The 14,039-nt window shown below is 37.8% G+C and overlaps 2 protein-coding genes across 5 annotated transcripts in view; one reads left to right on the plus strand and one right to left on the minus strand.

The window, feature by feature from the left end:
- LHFPL6 (LHFPL tetraspan subfamily member 6) overlaps positions 1-2,838 on the minus strand; it is a 242,219-nt gene extending 239,381 nt beyond the window's left edge. The window contains exon 1 of the mRNA XM_060128962.1: positions 2,725-2,838. The gene's annotated coding sequence lies outside the window, so the exon portion shown is untranslated. The remainder of the gene's footprint in view (positions 1-2,724) is intronic.
- Positions 2,839-3,430: 592 nt separating this feature from the next.
- Positions 3,431-14,039, plus strand: part of COG6 (component of oligomeric golgi complex 6) — a 78,424-nt gene continuing 67,815 nt past the window's right edge. For all 4 annotated transcript variants that reach the window (XM_060128948.1, XM_060128951.1, XM_060128949.1 and 1 more), the window contains exons 1-4: positions 3,431-3,622; positions 5,521-5,664; positions 9,648-9,719; positions 11,017-11,075. In XM_060128948.1, coding sequence (XP_059984931.1) covers positions 3,470-3,622; positions 5,521-5,664; positions 9,648-9,719; positions 11,017-11,075 — 428 coding nt within the window. In that variant the 5' untranslated portion in view covers positions 3,431-3,469. The remainder of the gene's footprint in view (positions 3,623-5,520; positions 5,665-9,647; positions 9,720-11,016; positions 11,076-14,039) is intronic.

Here is a 14,039-nt window from a genome sequence, read left to right on the forward strand (position 1 = left end):
CCAGAAATGGACTCACAGACATAGAAAACAAACTTACGGTTATCAAAGGGGAAGAAGGGGAGGAATAAATGAGGAGCTTGGGATAACAGATACTACTATATGCAAAATAGATAAACGACAAGGTCCTACTGTATAGCACAGGGAACTATATTCAATACCTTGAGATAACCTATAATAGAAAAAAATCTGAAAAATAATTTATATATATACATATATATAACTGAATCACTTTGCTGTACAGCAGAAACTAACACAACATTGTAAATCAACTACACTTCAAAAGAAAAAAACTCTAACTTATAAAGCTGTAAAACTTTATTTCGGGACTTCCCTGGTGGTGCAGTGGTTGGGAGTCTGCCTGCCAATGCAGGGGACACAGGTTCAATCCCTGGTCCGGGAAGATCCCACATGCTGCGGAGCAGCTAAACCCGTGTGCCACAACTACTGAGCCTGTCCTCTAGAGCCCGTGAGCCATAACTACTGAGCCTGTGCTCTAGAGCCCGTGCTCTGCAACAAGAGAAGCCACCACAACGAGAAGCCCACACATCACAACGAAGAGTAGCCCACAGTCGCCACAACTAGAGAAAAGCCCGTGCGCAGCAATGAAGACCCAACACAGCCAAAATTAATAAAATTAAAAAAACACAAACACTTCATTTCAATACTTTTCATTCAGTAAGCCTTTAATCAGCACATATATTGTGTACGATATTGTGCTGGAAACCAGGAGGGCAAAGTCCCCATCATCCAGGTACTTAGAGTCTAGTGGAGGAACACAAAACTTAAGTAAATTTAAAAATAATTGTATGCCACAAGTTATTAGAGGTGTTGTATTATATTAAGTGCTATGGAATTTGCATGACATATCAATTCATTCTGCCCAAGGCCAGATGGGGAGCTATGTGAAGGTACAGAGAAGAAGTGATATTTGAGTGGAACCAGAAGGACAAATAGGATTTCACCAGTTTCACAGGAGCACACATTCCTGGAAGAGTGAGTTGTATGAGCCAATGTATGGGGACTTAAAAGTTTGGGATGTGTTTGTGGCCCCAAAAATACAGGTGGCTTGAGTGTTGTAATCACAAACAAGTACCTAGAAATAGAACTACAGTGATACTCTGAGATCCGATTATGAAGGTATGTGTACACCATACTAAAACGTTATTTTCTTCAGTAACTGCCATTATGGTTTTTAAAGCGAAAAAGTGACAGGACCAAATCTGTTTCCGAGAAATAGTGCTGGTGTCAGTGCAAAGGTAGTAAGAACAGTGTCAAGGCAACACCGACACAGAATACATTTGAAAGTTTGGCTGCAAAAGTTTTTGCCTACATTCCAAGTGAGAGGTGTACACAACTCAAAATGAAAACTGAGGAAGCAGTAGTAGAATTTGAAAATTACTGTCAACTTAGCTGGTAACTAACGATGAGATGTGAGGTAGACTTATGCCCTCGGAAAGACTTCTGTAGCCTTGGATTACTCATCATAAACAGAATACTAATGACATGATAAAATGGTAATGATCCCTATGTTGCAGGGTAGTTATGCAGATAACAATAGTGTATTAAAAGGATCCAGCATTGAGCCTGATTCTCAATAAATTTGGACACTAAATAATAGAAACTATTGTTTTTAATACAGGGGAGAATGTAGAGGACTGAGCATTCTATTTTATTCTGTGATTCACCAGACGTGGCTTTAATAAATGCCATATTATACTTTGATGAAGTCACAGTGACCAAAATGATGTGACTTCCACTTATTTCAGAAGCCAAAGAGCAGGAAAGCTTTAATAACTAACCAAAGGGGAAGAGGGGGAAATTGAAGTGGCCCTTCTTTCAACTGATACTTGGAAGGTAAGTATGTCCATGTTTTACACTTCAGCATGGTTCTTCTGTGGTTATATAAAAATGCTTTCCCACATGCCGCGGAGCAACTAAGCCTGTGCGCCGCAACTACTGAGCCTGCGCTCTAGAGCCTTCGAGCCACAACTACTGAGCCCATGTGCTACAACTACTGAAGCCCACGCACCTAGAGCCCATGCTCCGCAGCAAAGAGAAGCCACTACAATGAGAAGCCCACGCACCGCAACGAAGAGTAGCCCCCACTTGCCACAACTAGAGAAAGCCACGTGAAGAAACGAAGACCCAACGCAGCCAAAAACAAACAAATAAATAAATTTATTAAAAAAAATGCTTTGTTATATAAAAATGCTTTACTCTTTTACATGCATGTATTTGCTCTCCCATTAAATTAAAATATTTAGGTCGGAGCCTGTCTCTAATATTTTCAGTGTCTACTATATTAAGGAAGTTCAATATACATAAATATCTTTTACATTTTCAATAAAAGAAAACCTTTATCTTCAATAAAAATTGTTATATATAAATATTACATATACACATATATATATAAAACCTAGGTCTCTAATGAGGCTTACCTGAATATTTATTTTAACTGTTGGAAAATACTGATTTGAACTATTGAAAAGTATTGATTTCAAGCCCTTAACTTAGTATTTATAGTTAGCCTTATAAAAGAATGATAGATGAACATTAAAAAATATACAAATTGCTTTAAATATATTTAAATTTTACAATAATTTCCCTGTCTTCATCCTACTATATCATCCTAATTTTCAAATTATTTTGTTTCCTTTTTTTTTTACAATTGCAAATTCAGAGAAGTACAAATAAACACAGAAAAGTAGGCCATAATTACCTTACCTTAATAACCGCTGTTGACATACTAAGTAACCCACGGGGAAGATTAGAAAATTCAGTCCGTTTGGAAAGGTACAAAATGAAAATTGGAAGCCTCTCTTCCAAAGGAATGTCATCCTGAAAAAAAAAAGCCTAAAGTTACACGTACCTCTATTTCACACACACACCACACACCACACAAGTGATCACACTATACACACTGTAACTCGCCTTGCTTTTTCACATACTATATTTTGGAATTCTTTCCACATCTGCATTTAAATCTCCTTCATAGCAGGAAACAGTTACAAAGTATTCTAAAGCGAATTTAACTAGAGTTAGCTTCTACTGAACACAGTTGCCCAGGCACAGGCCTCAGTGTATTTTACTTAAGTCTAGCTCAGACTTTCACAGATTCAGGACCCCGAAGTGCCTTTAATCCCATAAACCGTAATTCCCAAACTCCAAACCTGATTTGAATTTCAGTCCACTGCAAAATCTCGCGTTACTCTCCTCTCACCCGGCGGGTCTTGCTCCGCCTCCCCCAACTTCTCTACCCTCCCAGCAGCTGTTACCACTCCTAGCAGCCTGGCGGCACAGGAGTGGGCGAAGCAGAGCCTTCCGAGGGCGCATGCGCGGAAGATGCGCGCCTGCGCGGCAGACGCGCCTGCGCGCTACGGGGCTGCCGGCGCGCTACGGGGCTGCTGGCGCGTCAGTACTCAGGGCTAAGGTAGCTGGGGCCGAGTTGGGGGGCGGGACGTGCGGCGCTATGGCCGAGGGCAGCGGGGAAGTAGTAGCAGTGCCCGCCACCGGGGCTGCCAACGGCCTCAACAATGGGGCCGGCGGGCCCTCGGCGCAGACTAACAACCCGCTATCGCGGAAACTGCGTAAGATCCTGGACACACGGCTGGACAACGACAAGGTGAGCGGGACTGGCGGGGTCGAGGGTGCTGCGTCGTCCGCGGGTCGGACCCGGGCTGGGGGCGGTGTCTGTCCGGCGCCCTCGGGCTCGTCCCTGTCCCCGCCGCGGAGGGGACCCCAGGCCCGCGGGACCCGCTGCGCTGCCGTGTGGGGCAGGTGAGAAAGGGGAGGCCGAGGAGCCCCTGGAAGAGCAAAGAGGTTTCCTGGGTGTTGCCCCATATTTAATTAAAACTGTTCTTCGAAGACTCTGGATAGGGAAGGCAAACGGTGAAGTCCCCTGCCCCCGCAGGTGTCGGGGGTCTGAGCAGGGAGGGGAGAGGAGAGCCCCAGGCAGGAGAAGAAAAATGCAAAAGAGCAAACTACAAAATAAGACAGCGCGAATGGTGAGCTTAGGGGGAACAGGAGATCAGGGCTAAGCATCCTTGAGCCTTTCCATTGACAGGTGAAAACAATTAAAATAATTTGCAGCGTGAAAGGGCTACCACCTGCTCATGGCTACTAGTTTTTGTTGTGAGCTAAGCACTGTCTATGATGTATGGGCTCATGCTGTATTTCTTTACAAGATAGTTTATCTTGTAAACTATCTTGTATTTCTTTACAGGATAGTTTATCCTCTCCCAAGTACCTCCTGAAACTTAGATTGGACTTTCCATCTTCCGTGGTAGCAGATTATCTCTTCTGTATCACTGAGTCGCTAGGTATATTGGTCATGCCATGGTGGCATAAAGAAAAAAGAATGTGTATAAGTGAGAGTTTTATAGATAAGTTTCTATCTAAAATTTTTAGATAAGTTTCATAGATAAATTTTTATTTTTTATACATATTTTAGACTATGTTTAAGTGAGAGTTTTACAGATACATTTTTATAGATAAAAATAGAATTTTTAATCTATAGATACAGAATTTTTATCTATAAATTTTATTTTTATAGATAAATTTTTAGGTAACTGACAGTAAGCTGTCAATAAGAATTGGTGTGTAAAAAATAGCGTTATACTATAATGAGTAAGAAAGATTGGCCCTGGGACCACCACTTATTAGATATAACCACCAAATTGGTGCATTATGGTTTCAATAAGTCCCTTAACTTCTGTGAGCTTATGTTAAGTTTCTAAATTGGGAATACTGCCAGTAACCTCCTCAGGGTTGTTGTGCAGGTTCAATGAGAGAATCCAGGTGAAATGCTTAGCACAGTGCCGCAGCAGTTATTTCTTGTTAAATGTTAATTCATTTTTTAAAAATTTATTTATTTTTGGCTGCATTGGGTCTTCGTTGCTGCGTGCTGGCTTTCTCTAGTTTCGGCGACGGGGGGCTACTCTTGTGCGTGGGCTTCTCATTGCGGTGGCTTCTCTTGTTGCGGAGCACGTGCTCTAGGCGTGGGGGCTTCAGTAGTTGTGGCGCACGGGCTCAGTAGTTGTGGCTCGCGGGCTCTAGAGTACAGACTTATTAGTAGTTGTGGCGCACAGACTCAATTGCTCCGCGGCATGTGGGATCTTCCCGGACCAGGGTTCAAACCCATGTCCCCTGCATTGGCAGGCAGATTCTTAACCACTGCGCTGCCAGGGAAGTCCCAAGAATTTCCACTTTTTTTCAATGGCTATATCATAATGTCTTTAAACCAATCCTTTTTAGATGGACATTATGGTTTTTTCTAATCTTTGCAGTTCCAAACAATTCTGCATTGAATAACGTATATATGTCACAATACACAAGTAAGTATGTCCTTATTGTGTCTCAGAAATAAGTTTACTGTTCAGTAATGTGAAGGTCATCCAATATATTTTGGATTGTGTAATGGAAACAAATTATTTGGAAATGATTTCATTAAATTTTTGCTTGAGATTAGAAAAACATTTGAAAAGCGGTCCCAATAATGTTCTTTTATTATCAATTATGTAGGAGATGTTGGAAGCTCTCAAGGCACTCTCAACCTTTTTTGTTGAAAATAGTTTGCGCACTCGAAGAAATTTACGTGGAGATATTGAACGCAGAAGTTTAGCCATCAATGAAGAGTTTGTAAGCATTTTCAAGGAAGTGAAGGAAGTATGTAAACTTTTCACTTACCATTGATTGAGAGCTTACTATATGCCTGGCTCTGTGCTGAGCTTCTCTATGGATAGAGTTGATATGTTTGCAACTCGTGTACCGTGCTCAAATAGAAATTTAGCTACTTACTCCAGCAGCTTCTAGGTCTTTCTCTGGATTAGTGTGATTTCTAAATCTCTAACCTCCACTAGTGCTGCTTTTTGGAAAGTTGTAACATATGTTCCAGGATGTTCTTTTAGGAATCTTCGCTTTTGAAACAAACAGACAAACAAACAAACAAAAAATAGCACTTCTCTGAGTGGTTTTCCAGTAGAAATAGTCCCTCACTGAATAAACCTCCCTTAGATAACCACTTCTCTGCTGGAGATGAATTAGGATTGAGTTACTTTACTGCATCCTAAATTATGAAATTTTCAGATTAATTAAGATCAATGACTTCAGTTAATAAATAATGTTTCATTACACTTGAGTGAGCAGTCTACTCACCATAGGGTGAAAATGAATTTTATTTATTATGTTATATTTTATTTATGTATTATATAATACATATTAATTTGTTAATTATGTTAATATTACTGAGTGATATTACATAGTTAATAGTTCTGTGTGAGTTGTATGAAAGTGTCATACATGGTTCTAGTGAGACAGATTATTTTTAACAGTGTAGTAGGATTTCATTGGCTGAAGGCTAATAATCTGGAAGATTAAAAGGGAAGTTTGGTAGTGTTCATAAAAATAGGGAGCGATAGTAGTGATGAGCACATCTAAACTGTACTCTCTAAACACCATTTCCCTCTGGAAGGAGGTACCAAGTGAGGAGGCTGTATAAGACTACTGGGAAGTGTCAAAAGGACTCTGGAGCTATAACTTAAGAGGTTTCCACTGGCCAAATATAGGATGATTTGAGCATCAGTAGGAATGACTGCAGTGGACTGAAACACAGCAAGCGTATTTAAATCCATGAGTTCATAATGATACTAAAAACCAACAGAACCCTCACTGCTTATCTTAGGTGGATATGAGGGAACCAACTTATCGTTTTGAAAACAACTAAATAAAAGGAAAGAGTCAAGCATTTATCCTGTCTTTGGTACCAACTATATACAATTGTTGAGGCAAGGCTTCCCTTTATAGTAATATTCCACTTACTAAATGAAGAAATGATAGAAGAGTTTGTAACTGTTTAAAGGATCTAGCTCAGGGTTTCTGAGTCTTGGCACTATTGACATTTGGGGCCAGATAGTTGTTGAGGGTTGTCTTCTGCTTTGTAGGATGTTTGGCAGCATCCCTGGCCTCTGTCCACTATATACCAGGAGCACCACCTTTCCTCAAGTTGTTCCAGCCAAAAATGTTTCCAAACATTGCCAGATGCCTCCTTGGGGGACAAATTTGCCCAAGTTGAAACCACTGATCATCAGTAACTGCTTATCTCACAAAAAGAAAGTCATATATGTGACTCCTAACAAAGGTATACAACATCACCTGTGAAGAATTCTTGCAAGAAAATTGGACCAGAATATAATCAAGCTTCTAGATCTAATTGCAAGTTTATAGGAAATATTGGGGACAGAGGAGTATGTTAACAGTATGAAGAAGCAGTCAGCAAGTCTGGTGTGCTGGGAACTGTGCAGGCAAATGAACTGGTTTCTTCAACAAATAAATTGTAAGAGAAAGACAATTTATTTAAAGAAATAAAGGAAATATCAACCAGTTGATGTTTGTGAATCTCATTTGGTTCCTGACTTGAACAAATTATTAAAAAATCTGAAACAACTGGGAAAATTTGAACACTGAATAGAAATTTCATATTAAGGGATTATTGTTGAATGTTTAGATGGGTAAATGGCATTTTTTTTTTAGTTCTCTTAGAAGTGCATACCGATATGTTTATGGATGAAATGATATGCTATCTAGAATTCAAAATAATTCAGCTTGGGGAGGGAGAAAGTGGATGGGAAGAGAGTTAGAAAGTGGGTACAGAGGTAGATTACACAAGAGTGGTCATGAATTGCTAATTGTTAAAGCCGTGTGTTGTGTACATAGGCATTCACATTATCTCAACTTTTAGATAATTTTGAAATTTTTCCATAATAAAAGGTTTCTTTAAAGGTTATCATACTGCAATTGTATTTAACAACCTGTAATTTTATTTAATCGGGAATAAAAGGCAGTTTGAGTTCAAATGAAGACTTTACATACAAGCAATGTAAAGGTTCTTGAATTACAATTTAGCAAATCTCTGCATTTAAGTCATATATTAAGAGATGTAATTTCTATTATTTTACAAATCAGATTCATTCAGTGTACTATAGTAGCTAAAGTAAATATTAGGAGTAGTTATTCTTGACCTTGTTGGCTGATAATGTCATAGTGCTAGTCTTATACAGTGAGATTTAAGGAAATAGATTAATTTGCCTATTAGTACCTATTTGCTATTGCTGACATTAATTGCTATTTTGAAATCATTCTTTTATTGTTTAAAGCAGTTTAGCACTTAAATAATTTGATTTACATCCTATTAATTGTAAGATACAGAGAGTAACATTTGAAAATGTCTGGTGCTATGATTTTTATAATTCAAAGTACTTTATATAGAGAAAGGAAAAAATTTAATTCTGGAACTAGGATGTATGCTCATATTCTTGTAAGTGATTTCCTAACTCTGGTTCATCCTTACATTTTGTTCGTAGTCCTGCTTGGTTGCTTTCTTATCTCTTGCCCTATGATTGGCCCATCCCTTCATAAAACTGTCATGTTTTTATTTGAAGGTTTGGGCCTTGTGTTGAACGAGACCATAATAAGACCCTGTCTACCACTGAAACTTTCTTTCCTTGCATATCTTTCTGTTGTGTTACACTGAATTGAATTGGGAAAAAGAAGATAATAGTGCAGTATGAAGTTAAATAGAATTCTGTAATATCATTTTTTCATATTAAGAGATTGGTTCAGTAAAGATTGTAGAGAATGATTTAGTAAAGAGTTTGGAGCCTGGGAGGCCTGTTGGAAGACCGTTTTTTATCAGTCCATACAGGAGAAAGCAATTGAACTGAACTCAAGTAGTAGTTGTTTGGGTTGTAAAAAAAAGAAATGGATAAGATGTACATAATAAGGGCTATAAATGATAGACCTTAGTGACCAGCTAAATTCTTGCATATGTGGAGGGGGCTGGAGGTGGGAGTATATAGGGAAAGAATGTTACTGGGAGACTTACCAGATTTTTGGCATGATCTAATATGTGATTACTTTCAACCATATAGGAGGAGGCACTATTGTTAGTTTATTGGGTTTTCAAATTTTCTTGTTTTTTATTAATTAAAAGTTATAAATAATTCATTATAGAAAAGATAATAAATTCAGAAATAGAAGGAGCTAGCGATATTACTTATGATTCTACTACACAGAAATAACCTGTCAGTATTTTATTGTATAACCCTTCATAGAGTCTTCCCTGTGTTCTTCTGCACACATATATATGTATTGCTTTATAAGCCTTTTTTTAGCTTTATATAGACATCTTTCCATGCTAATTTACATACACACACACACACACACACACACATACACACACAGATATTATCGTTGTTAATGTATGCACGGGTTTCCATTGTATGGTTGGAAACATTTCACATTTTCCATTTGTTTTAGGCAACTCTGTGTTGATCATCTCTTACATATATTGCACACTTATCTGATTAATTTCTTAGGATAAATTCTTAGTGTGAGAATTTCTGAATAAACGGGTATTCATATTCTTAAAGCATTTGCCATTTTCCTATTGTCAGACCCTCTAAAAAGAATATACTAGGTTTTCTTCTTTTACATCTTTTCTTATACTAGATATTATTTTTAATCGTTTTCAGTCTTAAATATGGGATCTTTTGTCATGCTTTGGCAAGAAAGGGACAAAAATAAGGATTTGGCTAAGAGGAGAAATTTCTTTAACTATATATACTGCTTGATGTTACTTTTTTCCTTTTCAGGAACTTGAAAGCATACATGAAGATGTTCAGGCAATGAACAGCTGTTGTCAAGATATGACATGTCGCCTACAGGTACTGTATAATGTCTGGATTTTAGCCTAGTTCCTGATAAGCTTTCAGAAATTGCTAGATAGGTCTACAAAATGTGTGGATATCTGATACATCATGCCCTGTAGGATGTTTGAATATAAATATTATGCTTATTTTTTTTAACTATAAATGTCTTTGTGTCTCTTTGGTGATGGTTTACTAATATTGCACAGTTAACTCCAGAAGCCTTTATATTTTGATCTTGCCAGTATAGAGATAACTGTGGAATTTTGATAAACTTTTCAATCCCATAATGTTCAACAAATGCAGCAGCAGAAATAAATTCCTTAGTGGAAAGCCTTAGGAATAATTTCAAACTAATGCTATGCCCAGTAAAGACCCAGCTTAATTATGATTTATGTTCAGCCTAAAAATATCTCAGGAAAATGTATGTAAGTTTAGGTCTGTTTATTAAAGCAGTTCCCAACCTCTAGTTTGGCTGTAGAGTTAACATTGACCTACATACTTCTGACTCATTTAATGCCCTGTGTTTCTACCTGCCTCACAACCACTGACTTGTTTCTCTTCTCGTTAGTAGCTGCCTTAGTTTTGTAGTGTTCCCCAGTTCAGGTCTTTGAGAGAGAATCTCACTGGTTACACTTGTGATTTGTTTCAATTCACTTTATAAATATTTTCCTAATCCTTGAAATACCTTTTCATCAAGTTTTCACTCCTGATCCTTTCAGCTCTGGTTTGGGAGAGAGAGGATTGTTTAGTATGACTTGGCCAGGAACAGCCCTCTGTCCTTTAGATGGGGCTATCTTTAATGTTCTCCAAAATCCTATATGAGGGTTTTCTTTTTTGTATATCCCAACTCTCAAATTTTTATCTCCATCTTGGGTATTTCTGTTGAGTTCCACAGCAGCGTATCAGTGACTTAACTTACAGCTTCATTTGGAGGATTCCTGGTACCTCAACTCAGCATGTCTATAGCCGAAGTCCTCTTCTTCATCCTTACCTGGCTCTGGCAGTGCTTCTGTTCCACTAAGAAGCATCAGGAACTATTAAATTCCTTAATAAACATCGTTGTGATACCTTTTTCTTTCTTGTAAGCCTTAGCATTCTGTGTGTATTGAGAATTCTGAGTGAGTTCTTCTTATTAAACGTAGTGTATGAGCCTTGAAACATCTATTTCAGGTACTTGGGCCTTTTTTAAACTTTTGAGTTCTGGAGTGGGATCTCGTTTGCTATAGTCTGAACTCCAGTAAGTGGCAGTATTAGTTTTCTGAAGTTGAAAAAAGTTGAAATGTACTGATAATAGGTATGTTTATAATTTTAGGCAGCAAAGGAACAGACTCAAGATTTAATAATAAAAACCACTAAGCTTCAAGCAGAAAGGTAAGTTTTTCTTTACATAATCAACTCTTCATTAATTTGGAGATAACTGGGAAAGAAAATTATAGATAACTTCAAAGTTAAAACAATAATCAAAAACGTGACTCAAAAATGATACAAAGTATGAGGTTCTAAGCTGTAATCCAAGAGTAAAATAAACATAAAATAATAGTTTACGAACATTGATAATTGGGATGATTGAGAGATTATCCCTCTTTGGAAGTGATGATGCATTGTTTGTTTGCCACAGAATTAAAAAAATGACTGCTTTTTAAAATGTGGATTTTTCAAATTTTTAGTAATTTTATTATCTTTTTCTCACAATTGTCTTTTATTTTTTACTTCTGATTATGCATCTTGCTACAGTCAAGATACAGAACCGTTCCATCACCACACAGGTCTCTCCCATTGGTGCATGGACCACAATGAGAAAAGTTGCAGCCTCAGCTGATGTGAAGAGGTGGTTGGCTCTGCAGAGCAGCCAACTCTCTAAGGAAAGGCAGGTGTTGGATTTCTGTACTCAGAACTAAGCATGCGCCTTGAGCATCAAGTTAGAATGTTTTTAGTATCAAAACTAATCTTTTGAAAGAAAAGTTTCCTAGAAAAGAAATTTGCAGTTAGAGACCCACACATAAATTTTTCTGTTACATTATTGTTGGCTGACTATAAAAACATATATGGATTCAACTGAAAATTGTGACTAAAAAATAAAACTAAGAGTAACAGATCACCAATCCTGTATACAAAGTTTGTGGTCTGAGTTTCTGGTCTGAGTTAAATCTTTCTCTTGCCATCTTTACTGTAGTGTGTAGTACAGTCTCGTAACTAATGATTGGTTTGATTGACTCTCTTTCCTACTGAACTGTGAGCTCCTTGAGAACGATGACAGTTTCTTAGTCTCTTTTTGTGTCTCCAATGCATAACACATTGTAGATTCAATAAATAATTTTGAGTGAATGAATATGAAATATAGCTATTCCAGTGTCAGGAAAGGAACATAAAATAAAAAATGAAAAATAAGCATTTTATTGGAGCTCGTAACATGTATGGGACTGGTTAATGTCTGCAGGAGGCAATATTAGAATATTGTCCTTCTGTTCCTATGTTGTCAAAACTATTTAAGCAAGGTTGTTTATGTTTATTATTTTAGTAAGCCTATGAAAAAAGTGTTTTGGCCTGGCATGTTTCTGGGAAGCAAACATTTATGACATTCTAGTATCCCAAGAGCTATGGATTTGATGTGCCAAATGAACATTTGTGTGAATGTATTTTAAGAAAATTACATAGCAGAAATCATAACAGATTCCTGGGTGCTGGCAGAGTTGTTTTTCCATTTAAAAAAATTACCTTTTCCTTTTTAACAAGAAACTTAGACAAGCATTTGGCTTGAGAAATAGAAATTCTATGGGCTTATTTGGATAACATGATATTCTTATTCAGACAAATTTATAAATGATATGAATATTTTTTCCAACTGAGTTAGAAGGAGGTCATTTTGACAGCTGTTGCTCTATAGGTAAAGTTTGGTGTAGAATTGTCTCCACAGAACTGCAGTTTAACATTTGCCCTTAATGTTTAATTGACAGTCAGAAGATGGGTTTCATTGATGATTAGGAAAGGCTATGTCCAGATGAACATACCTCCATACCTCCTCACCGAAATCACTATTTATTATGTATTTTTTTGTCTCATGGAAAGGCCTACCAGCCAAATTTCTGCCTGGACTCAGAAAAACATAGCCTTTGGCTTATGTTTGTTTATTTTTGAGGTGTAGTATGTTAGTGGAAAGAATGTAGACCTTGAAAACCTGAATTCTAATACAAATCTTGGGTAAGAGGTCATTAGATTTTTAATCTTTAACGAGTTATTTCTTAACCTCCCTCAGTCTCAGTTATCACATCTGAAAAAAGGAATAATAAACTATGTCACAGGATATAGTCTGCTGAACACACCGTCTGACATACCTCAAGGAGCGTTACCCTCCATATTTCTCCCCCCTTATTAGACAAAGTTGTGTAGCACATCTTGTTTCTACATTGGCTTTGGTGGCTGGAAGTTTAGGCTGTTCTGCACTTAATTGCGATAGCTTTCCTCAGCTATGTTATTTAAGTTCTCATTCTTTCTTTTTCTTTTTTTTATTTTTTAATTTTATTTATTTTTGGCTGCGTTGGGTCTTCGTTCCTGGGCGCAGGCTTTCTCTAGTTGGGGCAAGCAGGAGCTCCTCTTAGTTGCAGTGCACGGGCTTCTCACTGCGGTGGCTTCTCTTGTTGTGGAGCACAGGCTGTAGGCACAGGCTTCAGTAGTTGCAGCACGCGAGCTCAGTAGTTGCGGCACACGGGCCCTAGAGCATGTGGGCTTCAGTAGTTGCAGCGTGTGGGCCCAGGGCATGTGGGCTTCAGTAATGTGGCTTGCGGGCTCTAGAGCACAGGCTCAGTAGTTGTGGCGCATGGGCTTAGTTGCTCCGCGGCATGTGGGATCTTCCCGGACCAGGGCTCGAACCCGTGTCCCCTGCATTGGCAGGTGGATTCTTAACCACTGCGCCACCAGGGAAGTCCCTCTTTCTCGCTTACTATTTTATTTTTTAATGGTTTTGTAATTTTAATTATTTGTTATAAACTATTTTAATTTAGGTTTTGAAGTTGGTAACACATAAAAATATAAAAAGGATTTATTTTGCACAAATATACATGTAAAAATATAGAACATATGTGATACATATTCTTTCATTGCCTGGTAAAAAGTTAGGAGAAGGCAGGGGAGCATCACATCTTTCTTCTTTCTTCTCCTTTATGTATGTAAGACTTAAAGAAGAAGATTACAATCAGGTATAGTTTCACCACCCAGACATAGCCACTGTTAACAGTTCGGTGTATCTTCTCCCAGAGTTAGTATGTGTGCATAGTTACATTTTACTTCACTCACGTAAAATTTCATGTTCATTTTCCTATATCTCTTATTTTTAAAAAA

This window comes from Lagenorhynchus albirostris, chromosome 18, assembly GCF_949774975.1.
Source record: "Lagenorhynchus albirostris chromosome 18, mLagAlb1.1, whole genome shotgun sequence".
Classification (NCBI taxonomy): Eukaryota; Metazoa; Chordata; class Mammalia; order Artiodactyla; family Delphinidae; genus Lagenorhynchus; species Lagenorhynchus albirostris.